General features: G+C 40.0%; 1 protein-coding gene across 1 annotated transcript in view; it reads left to right on the top strand.

Annotated features, from left to right (window-relative positions):
- DHTKD1 (dehydrogenase E1 and transketolase domain containing 1) overlaps positions 1–15916 on the top strand; it is a 44707-nt gene extending 28791 nt beyond the window's left edge. The window contains exons 9-17 of the mRNA XM_019656960.1: positions 17–101; positions 576–715; positions 6025–6175; positions 7243–7349; positions 8156–8320; positions 10755–10837; positions 11181–11350; positions 13559–13644; positions 14470–15916. Of these exons, the coding sequence (XP_019512505.1) occupies positions 17–101; positions 576–715; positions 6025–6175; positions 7243–7349; positions 8156–8320; positions 10755–10837; positions 11181–11350; positions 13559–13644; positions 14470–14571 (1089 nt within the window). The 3' untranslated portion in view covers positions 14572–15916. The remainder of the gene's footprint in view (positions 1–16; positions 102–575; positions 716–6024; positions 6176–7242; positions 7350–8155; positions 8321–10754; positions 10838–11180; positions 11351–13558; positions 13645–14469) is intronic.
- The last annotated feature ends 2768 nt before the right edge of the window (positions 15917–18684 follow it).

The following is an 18684-nucleotide window of genomic DNA, read 5'->3' as shown; positions in this document are numbered from 1 at the left end:
CCCTTCACTTTCACAGTCCAGACTGGAGAAGGTGATGGATGGAACCAGGTTAGACTGGGCCACAGCAGAAGCTCTCGCCCTGGGCTCATTACTTGCTCAAGGTAAGGTGTTTCTGTTTAGCTGCACAGCTGGTAGAAAATGGTTTACATGACATTTGTTACATGTGATCGCTACAGATTTTTGAGTTATACCTGCCTCCTATGGTTTTGACTAAAGAGATTCTAAAACGTGTCATCTTTTCTTACTTGATAATGTTATTTAATCTTAGTAAAAATCATGCTGACAGCCTTCATTAGAGAATAGAGCAATTATACTTGGAAAACAAAGGGCTCAGGGCTGGATGTGTTAGAAAGATATTCTCTAAAAATTGTAGGGTAAATGATGACTCTCCATTCTTATACAATCTCACTTGGACTACAGACTTTTGGACAGGTGTATTCTAGTAAGGATAATCTATTATCCTAAGGGAAATTCTCGGGATGAGCAGACATATAAAAATTCAGGGTCACCATGTCTTATCATTACTACATTATTTATGGCAATCTGGATTTTCTTTTCCTTCTTGCTTGCTTAAGGTTTTAATGTGCGTCTGAGTGGCCAAGATGTTGGCCGTGGAACTTTTAGTCAAAGGCATGCGATGGTGGTTTGCCAGGAGACTGATGACACCTACATCCCTCTGAACCACATGGACCCTAATCAGAAGGGGTTTCTAGAGGTAAGATGTTTTATTATCTACTGGAAAACCCAGATGCTGATGATTATAGTGACAGGATTCTTAAAGCAAATAGAAACAGACGTTGGCAACTTTGAACCCAATGCTTTTTGAAGTGTTGGCATCAATGTAATATACTAGCAAGTATAATAGACTAAACTATTTTTCTCTGGCTACTTATCTGTAATCCTATAAATGTCAAATGGATGTGTATTTTGTCAATCAAAAACTGACTTTATAATCTGCATGTAGCTGGATTCATTAAAGCCAAAGATGTGACTAAGCAGCCAGCATTTCTTTCCTATTAAAATTAAAGCCATTTCCTCAGGTTACTTTATTCCCTAAGATTTAGTAGGCTTGATAAATATATCTATTATGTATTTCCACATGCCAGTCACTGAAATATACTTGTTAGAATCAAGGGAATGGGCTGAGTCTTTTCATTTTTATCTCTCCGACACTCATCATGTGCCTGGCACATGATGTTTATTAAAATAAATTATCCTTTAAGGTACAATTAGTGGCATGTCATCTTCCCATGCTAGTCATTTGTTTGAGAGTATAATCTTGAGTTTACTGATACTCAATATTTATTTAAAAATTCAAGTATCAAAAGCAAAGCTCCAGGAAGATTACTTAAAAGACATACAGCTCATCTTTTCTTTCTTTTTCTTTTCTTTTTTTTTTTTTATATATTTTTATTGAGGAATTGGGGGAGGGGAACAGCATTGGGGAATTGAGGAAGGGGAACAGACAAGTTGTTGTCTTTTGTTCTTTAGTCTAGTTGTGGAGGACACTGCTTCACTGGCCCATGTTGGTATTATGATCATTGCGTTCTTCCCGGGTGAGGCAGTGGGTTGCCGGCCATTGGATGGCCACTTACGGCAACTCATGGCAGCTCACGGCACTTCTTGCCAGCCACTGATGATAGCTTTACAGCAGTCCACTGCAGCCCCACTGCAGCCTACACCGTTGACAGTGACTCACGGCAGTCCAGCTCCAGGTCGAGCTGTTGTTCACAATCTTAACTATAGAAGGCGCAGTGTCACTGGCCCATGTGGGAACCGAACCGGTGGCCCTGCTGCTCAGAGCTCGTGCTCCCAAGCCAACTCTTAACCAATTGAGCCACTCGGCCAGCCCCCTCATCTTTTCTTTAAGTTAGTTTAACGTTCACTTCTGGATAAAGTCAAATTGGTAATCTACATACTGAAATGTTTAGTATTCCCCACTCCACCAATGTCTTTTATTGAATTGTGATTTAATATTAGTATCAATTACCTTTAAATTTTGCTATTTGAAAAGCCCCAATTAAATGCCTTGCCTCTGTTGTAAGGAGGCTATCAAAGATTTCAGTTATTATCTAATCCCATGTCTTTTATATGAAGACCCTGGGAGGAACTCCTGCTTGATCTTGGTTTGTCTTTATTGTGTGCACACTATGAATTGTGTAGCTGAAGAGCATTCCCTTATCAATAATGGCAGCTGTAAAATCAGAAAATAAAATAATGAGTATATGCACTTTTCAAAAACTATATATAATGACTTCTAGAAAAGGGGTAGAGGCCATCGTAGCCTTGGTAAAAGTGAGTAGGTCACCGGGTTATGTCTTTATATAACTCTGTTCTGTTTCTCATACTTAATTTCTCTTCTTTCCCACTACTTACGTTTACACCATCAAGTTATATGTTATGTATACTTACAAGCCATCTTACATACTTTTTAGAATAAATAAACACATTAATAGATTCAAGAAAATAAGATATGCAAGTGTACAAAGTACAACAGAAGGAACAGTTAATCTCCTTGGGGAAGTCAGGAAAAGCTTGGCGGAAGCAGATTTCAGCTGGTATTTGAAGAACGTTAGGAGTTGCTTATTCTAATACATGTAGGGAGAACATTCGAGGTGGACACAATAGCACCTAAAAATACTGAAGTAGGGGGATGTGATGTGCCCAGGGAACTACAAATAGCTTCATATGACCAGAGGTTAAACTGCAAAGTGGATACAGGAGTAAAAAAAGAGGAGACAGGCCAAATAGAACTACCCACATTGTGGAAGGCTGAGTATTATCTGAAAGAGAAACATGGTGGAATTTTGATCAGGTGAGCTGATTTTCATGTTAGATTACCCCTGACAATACTTTGGAAGCTTAAGATGAAAAAAGATGAGCACTCAGGACAATTTCTAAGGAGGCCTATCAATCATCTAGGCAGGAAATCATGGGGACCTGAATAAGGGCAATAGCAGTGCAGATGGAAGAAGGGGCCAGATGTGAGAACTATTCAGGAAACCACAGCTTGTGGGACTTAGTGGATGTGGGGTGTGAAGAAAGACTAGGCTTGGCTATCTCCTAGCTCCCTGACTTGCACAACTGGTATATGATGACAGCATTCACCCAGGGAGCAGATTTGGTAAGGAAAGATGATGGATTCAGTTTTGGACATTTGACTTAGAGACAGCTGAACGACATAGAAGTTTCTGTTGGACAATTAGATACGTATATCTGGAGATAAGGAACAAATCTATCTTGAGATACAGATTTGGAAGTATCAGGGTGTAGGAGTATATGAAGCCACAGCGGTGGGAGAATCCCTCTGAGAGAGAGCAGAAGGAGAAGAGGGCCAAGGGATAGGGAACTGGGGAAAACAACATTTAAGGGGCTGGCAAAAGAAAAATATTTGCCAAAAGAGCATCCAGAAAGGCAGGAGGAGAATTCGAGTCCCTGTGTCATTGAACTCAAGGAAAAATGAGTCAGATAAGAGGAAGAACAACATGGCCATTGGATTCGGCAACTAGAAAGTCAAGGGTTGACCGCACGTAAAGCTATTTTTTTTTCCTTTGGCTATCCCTTTATTTTTATGTAGGGCTATTTTAGTGGAGTGCTGAAACCAGAAGCTAGATTATACTACTTGAAAGGTAAACAAGAGTTAAGGAGGTGGAGACAGGGGATTAGCTAGCTCTTTCTAGAAGCTTGACTGCGAAAGCAAGCAATAGCTGGAGAACACTGGTCAAGGGCATATTTCTTGTTTAGCTTTTAAGCTTTTGATTGTCTATCTGCTGAGAGGAAAAAGCCAGTGAGGAGAGGTCCAGAAAAGAGGAGTTAGGCGATGAAGCTGAAGAGGGATGGATTTAGGATATGAGTGAGTATGTCAGCTTTGGGTAGGAAAAGAGATGAGGAGGGAGGTGACGACAGGCGGAGGTGCAAGGATAGTGGCCATTCCAAACCTTATTTACAACATGCTCTGAGAAATGTAAGCCTTTTCTTTTTCCTTCTATTGGGTTGTCTGAAAAGTCATGACGCATTTTTGCAATAAAAAACGTAAAAAAAATATGTCATGACTTTTCCAACAACCCAATATTAGCATTAATTTGATGCTGGATTTACTCCCAGGCCATAAGTTTTTGTTTCTTCAGTTTCTTCTGGGATATCTTTTTCTTCTGTGCAGCCTCCTTTTCTGGTTTAGGAACAATAACAATTTGCTCTTTTTCAGTGAGGATCTTCTCACTGAGGCAGGCAGAGCTCATGTATGGATTAATCCACCCATGAGCTCTGTAAGTCCTGTGCTGCACCTTGGGAGCTTTGTTCTGCTGGCTGTGCCCTGTCACCAGAGTCTACATTGAGACCCTTAAATTCAGCATTATTCTCTGCATTTTTAAGACTGTGCAGTAAAAATTCTGTACTGTTTTTGGGCCACCGACCCTGCATCGAACTCCACTGTTTGGCCTGAGCACACCTCCGAACCCCACCATTGTAATGTCGGAAAGACACACATTGCTTTTGTAACGTAACATCCTTTAGATACTTGGTGGCTCTTCGGATATGCATACCCTTGATGGCTTGGGCAGTTTCATGAGTGTTCTTAAAGTGCACGTGAAGATCTGAACCTCTCAATTTACATGATTTTGTGGAGTTCTCCAGGTCAAGTGAATAGCAAACTATTTTCAGAGGTCACTTCAGGTTGCTTACAGGAAGAGGAAGCCGTAGCAGTCCTTATAAAAATTAATGCATTGTATAGATTATAACTAAAATCAAAATAGAAATCAGAAAAGGCAAGTTAGCATAATCCCACCATGCTAACAAATCATCAGTTTTCATTTTCTGTTGTCATTGAGTGCTTATCCATATAAATCACAAATTTTTGTAGTTGTAATCATCACAGAGTTGTAATTTTTCTCTAGAGTTTCTTTTAAAAAATAAAAGCTTCATTGAGATATGTTATAGAATTCAGCCTTTCAACGTGTACAATGAAGTGATTTTTAGTGTATTCACAGAGTTGCATAACCATTACCACTATTTAATTTCAGAACATTTTTATCACCCCCAACAAGAAATTTCATATTCATTAAGCCTTTTTCCCCTTTCACCCTCAGCCCCTTGCAACCACTAATCTACTTTCTGTTTCTATTGATTTGCCTATTTTGGACTTTTTATATAAATAGAATCATACAAAATGTGGCCTTTTGTGACTGGCTTCTTTCATTTAGCATCATGTTTTCAAGGTCCATCCATGTTGTAGCATATGTCAGTATTTCATTCCTTTTTATTGTCAAATAATATTTTACAGATATGTAACTTTTACAAAATATTTTTTAGAAAATTTTTGAAACAAGCACAAAATTACAAAAAAGTTGGATGTAGAATGCAAAAAGGAACTTTTTCTCATTCTGAAACACGTGAGACGTCAAGTTGGAAGCATCAGGTCGCCAACCTGAAGCCTTAGCCATGTATTTCCTACACACAAGGACATTCTCCTACATTACCATAATGTCACCATTCAAGTCAGGAAATTAACACTGTGGCATGACTGCCACCTGGTCCTCAGACCCAGTTCAGAACCATGTTGCATTTACTTGTCATTACTCTTTAGCCTCCTTGGAGATGCATTATAATTTTATATTCTGCCTTTACCTTAATGTATTGTGATGATGATACTTTTCATCTATCGTGCAAGTAGGGTATTCAAATAATGGATTCTAGCCAAAGGTAAGACTTTTTGGGGTAATTTACCCCCCTTTTGTTTTGTGACATTTTTTAAAAAGCTTATATGCCACAGTTTTACTCTCAGCTCCAAAGGCGGCTCATCAACCTCTTTCATCTCTACCTCTCTTTGTCCCAACTTTCCCATACCCATCACTCATAGAGGTGGTAGATCCCCTTTCTCAAAGGCGTGTGGAGAAGACTAAAAACAGCTGCTCTCTACGCCCTTCTGCCCTCTTGAGAGGTTTGTATAAATGTGAGGCTTTTACCGTTGCTGACTTGTGTCGCAGCTTCCTTTGCTTGATGGTGTCCCTGTCCCCTTCTGTGCACTAGGTCAGCAACAGCCCGCTGTCAGAAGAGGCTGTCCTGGGATTTGAGTATGGGATGAGCATCGAGAGCCCTAAGTTACTGCCCCTCTGGGAGGCTCAGTTTGGTGATTTCTTCAATGGCGCCCAGATCATCTTCGACACATTCATCTCCGGAGGTTGGTGATGGCATATGGCTGTGCAGTGGATGCATGGCACCGGCTTCATGGGAACAAATGAATGAAAAGCGGCCACAGCTGCTTACGAGACTCCTTGTACCACAGCCCCTTGGGAGAGTTGGGAGGTTGCCCTGTCATCCACTGGGACATGGCAGCTTTCAGGTCGTTAAATAAGCTGCTGGAGCGTTGGGTGCTACTCAGCGACTATGCAGGGAGCACCTTCCCATCTGCGGGGGATGTGCTGGGCTGTAGGGAGCCGGGCATTACCTGCCAGCTCCTAGGTGGTTTGACTGGCAGGTCTGCTCTCGGGGTGTGTTGAGTAGCTGTGGCATGAGTCCCAGGAAGCACTGGTGACATAGTGAGGATTTGTGATCAGGGTGAATGGCAGCCGTGAAAACCTGCTTCCCTCAATCCGGGGACACTCATGTATCTGAACCTTGGAAGTTGTAAATCTTTAATATATCTAATCAGCACTTATAAAAGCAGTGCCGGCTTACTGTAACAATTGAAACTATATAAAGTAGAAGTCTGGTGTCCCCCAGACTCTCACCCCATTGTGGGGGGTAACCGCTCTTGGATTTTGAGTGTGCACTGCACCTCCTTCCCCTGGTGTGTTTCTCTGTAACTCTGTAGTTGTGAGAAAGAGCAGAGCCGTGGGGAGATTGGACTTGGACATGTCCAGAGACTTTTCCTAAGTGCCTGTGTCCTCAGCTTGAGGACAGTGGCCGGTGTTGTCAGCAGTGCTATGAGGTAGGGGCTGCCCAGTCCTGGTAAGAGTTGTGCCCGAGGTAGAGTCAGAGTGGCCACACTCTTGCTGGAAGCTGGACGTTCACCATTGAGTTTGTCTTCCATTTGCTAAAGCCCAGGGCATGTGTGACTCTGGGGTTTCAGCCGGTAGGATGGACGTTTTTCTCCCAAGTATGGTGTGGCAATGCTAGAGGGTGCATATGATGAAAATGGTGTTAGGGGCGCAGGCAACAAACTCACATTTGTTCTGCTCTCCAAGCCACGTCAGACAGTTTGTTCCTGCCTCGCGGAGGCCTCACTCCCTCCCTCTGCTTTTCCAGGAGAGGCCAAGTGGCTCCTCCAGAGCGGCATTGTCATCCTCCTTCCCCACGGGTATGATGGGGCTGGACCCGACCACTCATCTTGTCGCATAGAGCGTTTCCTGCAGGTATGTTCAATGCCTCCTGGGTTCCCAGCAATGTTTTCCCGTTTCCAAGGTGCTTTGGACTAGGACTGCCTCCTGCAGATCCTTTGTGTGCACCCTAAATTGTCAGACATTGTGTATTTGAAAGAAACACATTCAATGCCCTGGAACTGGCACCCTGGCAGCTCTGCCGCCTCCACCGAGCTCTGTAGGGACTTCTGCCCTCGATTTTGCCTTTATTTTCCCCCCAGGGTTGCCTACTCACGCCCTCTCTCCTAGATGGAGGGGATCAGTAAGAATGGTCAGGATTTTGTTGATTCACTCTCTTTTTCTCTCCACTGCTTGTGGGGTGGGCTTAGGAGCCATGCCTCAGCTTTCTGTCCCACCAGGATCTTCTGAGATTTCATTCCTTGCTCTTAACTTTTCAACCTTGTTAGCTGCTTTCGATTTTGTTTTTGTGTTTTAAACAAACAAACAAATAAACCAAACTATAATTGTGTTTATTTCATTAGGAAAGTGAGATTCCGACAGGGTTCCCTTCCACCATCTTACCCCCACAGTGATCAGAAGCTGTGTTGTTTTTTTAACAGATCCCCTCCAGGGGCTAGGGGCTTCTTGCAGTCAGCTGTGTTTGGGAACAACCGTGTTGAAATATGTGGATTCAGGCAGATGGGGGGTGGGGAGGGGCATCAGACCTCTCCTCTGGTTAATTCTTCATAGGCTGTAAATTTACCTTCTAGTATTTTCTGTAGTGGAGGGAAAATCTTTTCTCCTTATTGAGATTGAATGAGATGATCTGAACGTTCTTTTTTCTCTCATTTCTTCCCCAGATGTGTGACAGTGCAGAGGAGGGGGTGGATGGGGACACAGTGAACATGTTCGTGGTACACCCCACGACTCCTGCACAGTATTTTCATTTGCTCAGGAGACAGATGGTCCGGAACTTCAGAAAACCCCTCATCGTTGCTTCTCCGAAGATGTTACTCAGATTCCCTGTAAGTAGAAAAAGCCGGTTGGAAGCCTTTCTCCTCTTGTCATTATTTTTACTGCATTTTCCTGTTGTCTGTATCTCATTATAGTTCTAAATTGCAGAAACATCTTTTTAGTCTTAATTGGCTTTCTCTCTCTCTCTCTCTCTCTCTCTCTCCCTCGCTCCTCCTCCTCCTCCTCCTTCTCCTCCTCCTCCTCCTCTTCCTCCCTCCCCAACCTTTCAAGAATAACTATAAATATAGGTAGCTCTCGGTTTCACTGTAATGAAGTGAAGGACCTGATAGTAGATATAATCACACCGGTATCCCGGCCTCAGCAGAAATAATTTTTTAGAAAGAGTTTAAAAGTCCAAATGGTCTAAGCACTACTAAGTTGATAGTAGCAAGTTGGGAATTTAGAATATTTTGATGTAAATGAGTGGTGTTATTCATTGACTTTTATTTAGATTTTTTTCTCTTAAATGATTTATCACAGTTAGATTCCTGTTTCAATATGCACATTATAACAATATAACTATTGCCACACTGTTTTCAAAGTCCACATTTTAAAAAAGTGTACATTTTCTCTTGGTTTACCTGAACTATTAAGTGTACAACATATTTTTTAAATCACACAAATATGCTAGCTTCCAAATGGCAGAGTTCAAGATACTAAATACTAGTAAGCATTTACTTGTCCCATCGGCTATAATTTTTTTTCAGTTTTATATGAGAGCCTTAATTAGGATTAATATTCGGAAAACTTGCATTTATTTGGATGCTATTACTGAGGTGAAATGTCACTTAGGATTTGACTGTTCAAAACAATCTTGTGCTCCTCACAAAGGTTTGAAAAATTGAGGGGTATATTGAGGAAAGTTGTGAGTGATTTGCTTTTACTGGTTGTATTTTTTTTTTTTTTTTAGCTGAGCCATCCTGCTACCTGTTGGCAGCTCAGCGGCTGCTCAGCTCGGGCTGGACTCGAACCGCTGTTGCTCAGAGCTCAAACTCAATCTTGAGCGAGCTCTTAACCAACTGAGCCACTTGGCCAGCCTACTGGTTATATTTTTAAGCAGCGCCTAGCATTTGGAGGGGAGTAAGGAAACATTTGCACTTGTGTGATCTTGGGAGTGAGCACCTCCTTAAATTTTGCACCCCAGGCACCTCACTGGCCTCACCCTAGTTCTGACTCTGGGAGTCAATATTGAATGTAACAATATAATGTATGTATATTATCAAGTATTAAGTGAACTATTAGAAATTTTACTGAGAATCTCTTTTGCTGTTTGAAACAGAATAAGAGTTCATATTCTGCACCTAATATTCCACCTTTGGCCCCAAGTCTGATATATAACTTATCAAATAAAAGAGGCCTTATTAAGGAGCCTTAAAAAATATCAACAACTATCCTATAGATTTGCAAGTGAAAAACTATTATTGTTAAGTAGTCAAATGTTTAAACAGATAAGTCCTTTTATTAACTGAAAATGAATATAAACATTATTGAATTCTAATTTCCTCCTAAAAATTTGATTATAGGTACAAGTGACCTATCAGAATATAAGTCAACCGTCTCTTTTGATGGACTATTTGGAAGATGACTTGCCATGTGGCAAACATGACTCAGGGCTATGGGGAGTTTTTTTGTCAAGTATTATCTAAATCCCACCCCAACTTCTCACCCAACTCTGAACTGCCCTAGGAAGTGGGCACTGACAAAAAAGGTCTATTTCAAATGGAGAAAGATCACACATTATTTAGTCATAAGAATGGCTGGGTAGTTAATATTAATTTTTTAGGTTATATCACAATGTAACGTACGTATCAGTGTGGCTGCCCACATGGCCTAATCAGAATGCCGTAGCCCTGTTTGGGACTAGGCTGCAGGGATACTGACTAGATGATAGCAACAGGGGTCAAATCCGCAATCTCGGCTTCATCAGTTTTGTATTCTAAGTTCTTTGCAACAAGTATTTATTTAAATTGAGCTCATTAATAAGATTTATTTTCATCACAGAAATATTCCTGTATTGTTCTTCGCTCTGACTGAATAGGTTTCACTCAGAATCAAAAACTTAAAGACAGAAATAATTGCCCTAGCTCAGCTTTTTTGGTTCATAATATAAATTGTGTAAAATGCTGTTTGTAATGCCAAAATGTTAAAATGTGCTTTTTATTAGTAATAAAGTTGTATGATCAAATTGAAATTTTGATTCTTAAAACTTTATTGTGGCACCAGATGAAAGACAATCTTATGTCACCTCAGAAAGATAATTTTATTCTGAAGTATCAGAACTGACATTTTTTTGGAAAGCTATTGTATTTATTAGTGCATATGTTTACTTATAGTCCTCGGCGAGAGTTTTGATATTATTTCTTGGTAAAGATCCCTTGTAAGTAAAAGCATCTTCAGCTCCTTTCCGCTGGTTGGCAGATTTATGGCTTTTCCCTCCCTCCTTAGGCAGCTGTGTCAACTCTTCAAGAAATGGCACCAGGAACAACATTCAAACCCGTCATCGGCGATTCATCTGTGGACCCAAAAAAGTAATTTGATATGTATCTCTGTTTTCATACTTGGCAGCAGAATTTTAATTGGTGGGAAAACTAACTCCTGTTAAGGAACCCAAAGTGACCCAAATCGCCTCTGTCCTGACCTAAGTCCGTTAAATCAGTGGGGGTAGGAGTTAGAGTACGCATGAAGAGTGAATTTTGGAGGCATGTGTTGCTCAAGAAGACTTGCCAGGGTGTCACATATGACTAAACCCAACGACAGAGCCCCCGCTTCATCAGTGAAGCGTTTCAATCTGTGTGGTCCTCCTTTCACCTGGTACAGTTCTTACTTTAAGGCACTTCTTCCCCACCCCATTGTCCGTTTTCTACCCAACAGCGTTAAGAGTCTAGTGTTCTGCTGCGGCAAACACTTCTATGCCCTGCTGAAGCAAAGAGAATCTTTGGAGGCTAAGAAGCGGGAGTTTGCCATCATCCGAATAGAGGAACTGTGCCCTTTCCCACTGGACTCCTTACAACAGGAGATGAGCAAATACCAGAACGTTAAAGGTAATGATCATTAGGGTTCTTCGCTCTTCAGGCACCTGCAACCTATTTGAACTCTCTCAAAGGAAAAGAGGTTACTGGGGCAGTGAGAGTTACTAGAAAATTGGATCTTGTGGAATCTGGAGGTAGGAAAATACTACTGCTAGAGCCATGTCTCCATGTGTTTTTTGGTTTTTTTTCCAGTCTCCTCTTCTCCTATCTAAGACTTCTAATTTCTTGGGTGTTTGGAGGGAATCAATGCTATCATTTATGATAAATCAACTATAATTGTGGAAGACAAGCTTTTTCAGCAAATGGGGCTAGAATAATTGGATGTCTTTATGTACCTTATACAGAAATTAACTCAAAATTGATCATGTAAAATGTAACACTATAAAACTTCTAGAAGAAAATGGAAGAACATTTTTGTGACCTTGGGTTGGACAAAAATTTCTTAGATGTAATACTAAAAGCAGTTTCTACAAAAGAAAAATTAAACTTTATCAAAATGAAAAACTTTTGCACTGTGAAAGGTACTGCAAATAAAAGAAAAAGACAAGCCACAAACAGGGAGAAAATATTTCAAATAGATATCTGACACAGTGTTTAAAGAGCTCTTAAAATTCATCAGTAAGAACACGTATAATCCAATTTTCTTTTTAAAATATTTGTTTGGGTATTTTTTGTTTTGTTTTGTTTTGTTTTTTATTTTATTGGGGAACAGTGTGCTTCTCCAGGACACATCAGCTCCAAGTCGAGTAGTTGTTTCATTCTAGTTGTGGAGGGCGCAACTCAGTAGCCCGTGTGGGGATCAAACTGTCAACCTTGGTGTTATAAGCACTGGGCTCTAACCAACTGAGCTAACCGGCTGCCCCCTCCAATTTTTTTTATTGTTAGTTTCAGTTGTACAAAATGATGTAATGATTAGACATTTACACCGCTCACAAAGTGATAACCCCAACAAGTCTACTACCATCTGACACCATACATAGCTATCACACTACCATTGACTATACTGTACTTCACACTCCATGACTACATATTTTTAAATTACAGTCAACATTCAATATTATTTTATATTAGTTTCAGGTGTGCAGTATAGTGGTTAGACATTTATATAATTTATGAAGTGTGATAAGTCTAATACTCATCTGACACCATACATAGTTTTTTACATTACTGACTATATTCCCCATACTGTACTTCACATCTCTGTGACTATTTTGAGAGTACCAAGTTGTACTTCTTAATCCCTTCACCTTTCTCACCCATCTCCCAAACCCCCTCTCATCTAGGAACCATCAGTTTGTTCTCCATATCCATGAGTCTATTTCTGTTTTGTTTGTTCATTTATATAATCCAATTTTTTTAAAGAACTGCATGGGCAGTTTACCAAAGAACCAGATGACAAATAACCATATGAAGAGATGCAAACATAATTAATAGTGATAAGGGACATGCAAATTAAGCCAAATTGAGATATGGCCACACACTTATTTGATTGGCTAAAGTAAAGACAAAACAACAAATTAACACTATCAAGTGCTGGTGAGGATGGGGAGCAACTGTAACCCTCATTCATTCACTGCTAGTGGCAGTGCAAACTGGTGCCTGCACCCTGGAACAGTGTGCAGTTTCTTATACAGATACACATGGAACTACCATACCACCCAACAGCTCTCCACCTAGGTGTTTTTCCAAGAGAATGGAAAACACAAGCACAGAGAAATCTGCATGTGAATGTTTGTAGCAGCTTTACTTATAATTGCCCCAAACTGGAAATGACCAAAACGTCCTTCTACCAGAGAGTGGTACATCCCTACAATATCATATGACACAACAATAAAAGAGAATGAACTATTGCTGTAGGCAAAATCATGAATGGATTTGCTAATTCAGTGAAGCCAGACCCAAAAGGCTATGTATTGTATGATTCCATTCATCTGACATCCTGTAAAAGACAAAACTCTAGGGGTAGAGGAAAGGTCAGTGGTTGCTGGAGGTTGGAGGTGGGAGGAGGAGTTGAGTACAAAGGGACATGATGAGGGAATTTCTTTGTGCTAATAGAGTTGGTCCGTATCATGATTGTGGTGGTAGAAAAATGACTATACATTTGTCAAAAATAAAGACAAGCAACACTATGCCATATTAGAAAGATGTGTGTGTGTGTGTGTGTGTGTGTGTGTGTGTGTGTGTGTGTGTGAAGGTACTGAGATGAACTTTCTTTTATAGATTTTATTTGGAGTCAGGAGGAACCTCAGAACATGGGTCCATGGTGTTTTGTTTCTCCAAGATTTGAAAAGCAACTGGCCTGCAAGGTAATAGCTTTGTCTCTATTGTCGTGTTTTATGCGTGTGTCTTGTTTCTCCTGGAGCACCAACAAATTGGGTTTCTTTCCTATTATCAGTCCAGTTCTTTTAAAGATAAGCTAAAATATAAAATCTACTTTTAAGCTATTCTTTCAGAATAAAATGCTGAGTGTTTATCGAGCTATCTATGTGTACATAATGTAAAAAACAAAATGATTATACTTAAAAAAGTAAAGCCTTTACCTGTTGACTACTTTCCCAGTAGCCTACTCAGCATTCTTGTCCTAAAGGTCAACATCTAAGCCTGGGGAACAGGGTGATGAACAGGCTTGTTTTACAACCTGGGAGTAGAGACACCCAGTGATGCTTGTTCCAGGCCCATCCACACAGCTGGGATCATCAAAGGCCAAATTCTTCTTGCTTATGCTAAAGGAGGGAAAAACAATGAAAAGAGCAATTGTGCTGCTGTTTTATCTTTCTATTCTGCTTTGATTAGAATGAGTTTGCTCATGTGATACTAGCTTGCTGAGCCCAAATTATTTTCACATGTAAATAGTTCTAATTTAGAAAACTCTACAGCTAAAACCAACAAATAGTTATTGAAGAATAGGACAAATTCAATAATTTATCTCACCTCATCATGCCTGGAATTTAGTTAATTTTTAGTTGTGACATACTTGTATGTCTCCTCTAATCTGTGTAACTCATTCTTTTTCCAAAAATATAACTTATGTTAACCAAGCTAAGAGAAATACAAGTATCTCCTTGTGCAAACTAAACAGAGCTCTGATTGGATGAAAATGTTATTCTATTTCTTTTCTGCTCCAAATACAGCTCCGCCTTGTGAGCCGCCCCCCTTTGCCAACACCCGCTGTAGGAATTGGCACCATTCACCTGCAGCAGCATGAAGATGTTCTCACCAAGACCTTTGTTTGATGACATCCTTTAAAGAAATACGACTTCCTGTAAAGAAAACTGCCATAATAAGAAAGGGTTGCTTCCCCTACTCTCTCCTCTTTTCATTAGGTAACATGAAAAGCTAAGACGCTGGGATTGATGAGGACAGTTTAATCTGGAATATGTGGACTAGCCAAGGGAAATAATACATGAATCCAACAAATAACTTATATCCTTAAAAGTACCATCATGTCATATTTTGGTTAGATCTGAGTGCTTTACAGGGCTAGGTCATTATCCAGATTTTTTTCAGACTCCACTCTTATTAACTGTATATGACCAGGAAAAGTTCTTTAAGCTGACTTCATAGCTGCATAGAGATTGCCTCAACATTACCTCTCGATTTGTTTGATGAATATCACTCTCATTTATTTCCCCCTTCTTTATTCAAAGTCCAATATTTTAATTTGTGTCATCTTTGGTGCTGTTTTCCTGCCACTGAAAAATGTTTCCCCAAACACTGTAGCAAAACTATATTATTCCTAATTTGTTTTCTTCAAGATCATTGTACCCATTATCCATAAATATATGAAATGCCAATCTTTAGGTGTGATCTTTCAGCATAATATTAAGTTAAAGAGTTTTGTCTAAATGAAATTGTTTTGTGGTCTGTTTCAACATAGTATTTTTCTTTCCTAAATTGTTCTTGCAGTGATACCATCATATTTTATATTGATTTTGGGTGTCAGATAATGTGGATTTCAGCCTGATCGATGAACCAGTCTTGCCTCTAAAATCAACCAGTCTTGCCTGGTTGATTAATCAGTCTTTCCTCTCTGCTGCAGAATTTGTGTTGTTTAAGTAGCTCTTTAACTTTGACAGTGGGAACTTCCCAAAGCCAGAAACTTGGGGATTCACCAACATACTCCCTTATTCTGAAATTAAACTTAGCACTGGAAGCATAATTAAACAGCAGCAACTGCAGCTTTTTGTGGCTTGGTGCTGCAGAGGCCATTGACCATTCTTGTGCTGTGACACTGTTTTTCTCAAAAATGATGGGAGAAGTACGGGGGCACTGGAATGCCCTGTCCACTTTTACTGGTGACTAATTGGTAATGTTTTTCAGAATCAGTAGATAAGTTGTTCTGGTCACAGCAGTAGATTCACGATTCACATCTTAAATATATTAATTAGTGTACTGATTTAACATTTCTGTAATATTCACATCCCTTTTATTCCTTTCTGTGTCAAGCCTTATAAATCATGTAACTTGGTGCCATTCAAATAAGTCAGTAAAATTACAAAGGTCTGTTTAATGAGAATAGTTATGAATGTTGTGTACTGAACTAGAAAAAAAAATAAAAGAGTGCTATTTTTTTTCATATCTATTGGTTTTCCGAGTTAAAAAATTTCAAAAGGATAAGCCTAATATAAGAGATGGAAAACTAGATTTTTTTTTTCAAGTTTAGTTTAGATCTCTCCAAATTTCTACCTTTACACCTCATAAGTCCTTTTATGGTTTCTTGTTACATCTTCTCCAACTCGAGCCATGAAATGTGTCCTCTGTAACTTAGCCTTATTCTTTTTTTTTTTTATTTTTTTTTTTATTTTTTTTTAGCTGAGCCATCCTGCTACCTGTTGGCAGCTCACCGGCTGCTCAGCTCAGGCTGGACTTGAACCACTGTTGCTCAGAGCTCAAACTCTTGAGCGAGCTCTTAACCAACTGAGCCACTCGGCCGGCCCTAGCCTTATTCTTAATCACTACAGTAACATGGGTAAGAGGAAGAAACCATTTGAAGAATTCCATATTAAATACTCCCATGATAAAATATGGGATAAAAATATAATAAGGTAAAATAAAAATATTTTACTTTATTCCTCTTAAAAGTTTGATAATATGATATTTGTATCCCATTTTTAACTACCTATTCTAAATTTCATATTCAAAGAAATGTAGAGTTCAAATTGGGTATTCAGTGGTTAGAAATATTAACAACCAGGAAGAAATTTTAATTTTGTTTAAAATGATACATTATTCTTAGTAAAATAAAATTTTCTTCCTTACAAGAACCATTTAGCTCAGTTTTCCTATGTTGTCCATACATATACTCTAAAAAAGCATACTATGTTCTAAAACATAGTCTTTTTTAGGTTGGCTGTATTGCCTTTGAAGTTTTATCATTTAAAAAAAATTCTTTGACTGACTTTAGAAACAATGCTCCTTTTATGAAATTGAGGATCTGTGGTTTAAACAAATTTGGGAGCCGACCGAGTGGCGCATTGGTTAAGAGTTGGCTTGGGATGCCAGCTCTGAGCAGCAGGGCCCCGGTTCGGATCCCACATTAGGGCCAGTGACACTGCGCCCTGCACAGCTAAGATGATGAACAACTGCTCGACCTGGAGCTGGGCTGCCATGAGTCGCTGGCGACAGCATAGGCTGCAGTGTGTCTGGCCGGCAGCTGGCGTGAGCCACTGTAAACTGCCATGAGTGGCCGTCCAGTGGCCGGCGAACAACTGCCTCACCCGGGAAGAGCGCAATGATAATACCTACATGGCCCAGTGAAGCAACATCCTCCACAACTAGACTGAAGAACAAAAGGACAGCAATTTGTCTGTTCCCCTTCCCCAATTCCCCATTGCTGTTCCCCTCCCCCAATCCCCCAATAAAAATCTTAAGAAAGAAAGAAATTTGGGATTACACAGGAAGTCATAGATTACGAATGACGACTTTTGGGTTTTGAGGCTCCAACAGCTTTGCCTACATTTCTCTTGGATGTACTTGGATATTTGGTTTTCATCTTCAGCTTCTCATAGGGTTCAGGCTAAAACTATTATATTTTTGGAAAATCTGGACAAAAGCTTTAAATCCTCAACATTTATAATACACTATTACACAAACGACTCCTAAATTACTCTATGGAGGTAGGAATTCATTGTCATGCTTGTATTTAACAACCTAAAACAGACTGTTATTTCCACACTGCCAATTGCAGAATCAGTTAAGTTTTTAAAACTTTTAATGAAAGTATATTACTTCGGTGTTGTTTCCTTGTGTCTTCTCTGACTTATATGGAGAACCAGCTATAATTGAACAAAAATAAGAAATGAGAGCATTTCCTCAATAAATAGTTTATTAGACACCTGTTGCATATATGGCATATATGACATTGAACTGGACATTACGAGGTGTTATCAAACAATATGGTGAATATATAAATTAAAAAATGTATTACAGTAAAAGACACCTTGCCATTAATCCCCCCTCAAAATACCCTCCCTCACTTCGAACATTCTTATCCCATTGTTCTTGCCACTTTCTGAAGCAGTTCTGCAAGACCTTTTTCGTGAGTGTCTTTACTTGCACTGTTGTGGCTGCCTCAATGTCCTGAATGGATTCAAAACGTTTACCTATCATGGTCATTTTGACCTTGGGGAAGAGCCAGAGTCGCACAGTTCCAGATCTGGTGAATAAGGTGGATGAGGACACATCGTAATGTTTTTATGTGACAGAAATTGCCATACACCAGAAATGATGTGTGACATGGAACATTGTCATGATGGAGGATGATTTACATGCAGCACACCTTAAAACACACAGTCTCTGAACCAAACTCACACCTGACTGACTGCACTGAAAAAGTTGAAGCTTGTCACACACTGTTACTAAGATTCAATGCGCCACTTCCCACATTGAAGATCCTTGCCTTTTCGTTGGATGGCCCTTGGCAGCAGCATTCACGTAGTTTGTGATCACAACTGAAGGGCTCCATATCACACATCACTTGTGGTATGCCAATTTCTGTCAAATAAAATCTTTATGGTGTGTCCTCATCTACCCTATTCACCAGATCTGGCACCGTGTGAACATTTTGACTTTGGCTCTTCCCCAAAGTCAAAATGACCACGAAAAGTAAAAGTTTTGAATCCATTCAGGACATCGAGGATGCCACGACAGTGCAACCAAAAACACTCATGAGAGAGGACTTCCAGAACTGCTTCAGAAAGTGGCAAGGAGGCCGGCCGAGTGGCTCAGTTGGTTAAGAGCTCGCTCAAGAGTTTGAGCTCTGAGCAACAGCGGTTCGAGTCCAGTCCGAGCTGAGCAGCCGCTGAGCTGCCAACAGGTAGCAGGATGGCTCAGCTAAAAAAAACAAA

The sequence above is a fragment of the Hipposideros armiger genome, unplaced genomic scaffold, assembly GCF_001890085.2.
Source record: "Hipposideros armiger isolate ML-2016 unplaced genomic scaffold, ASM189008v1 scaffold_271, whole genome shotgun sequence".
In the NCBI taxonomy this organism is placed as follows: Eukaryota; Metazoa; Chordata; class Mammalia; order Chiroptera; family Hipposideridae; genus Hipposideros; species Hipposideros armiger.
This window is presented reverse-complemented; position numbering and strand designations above follow the sequence as displayed.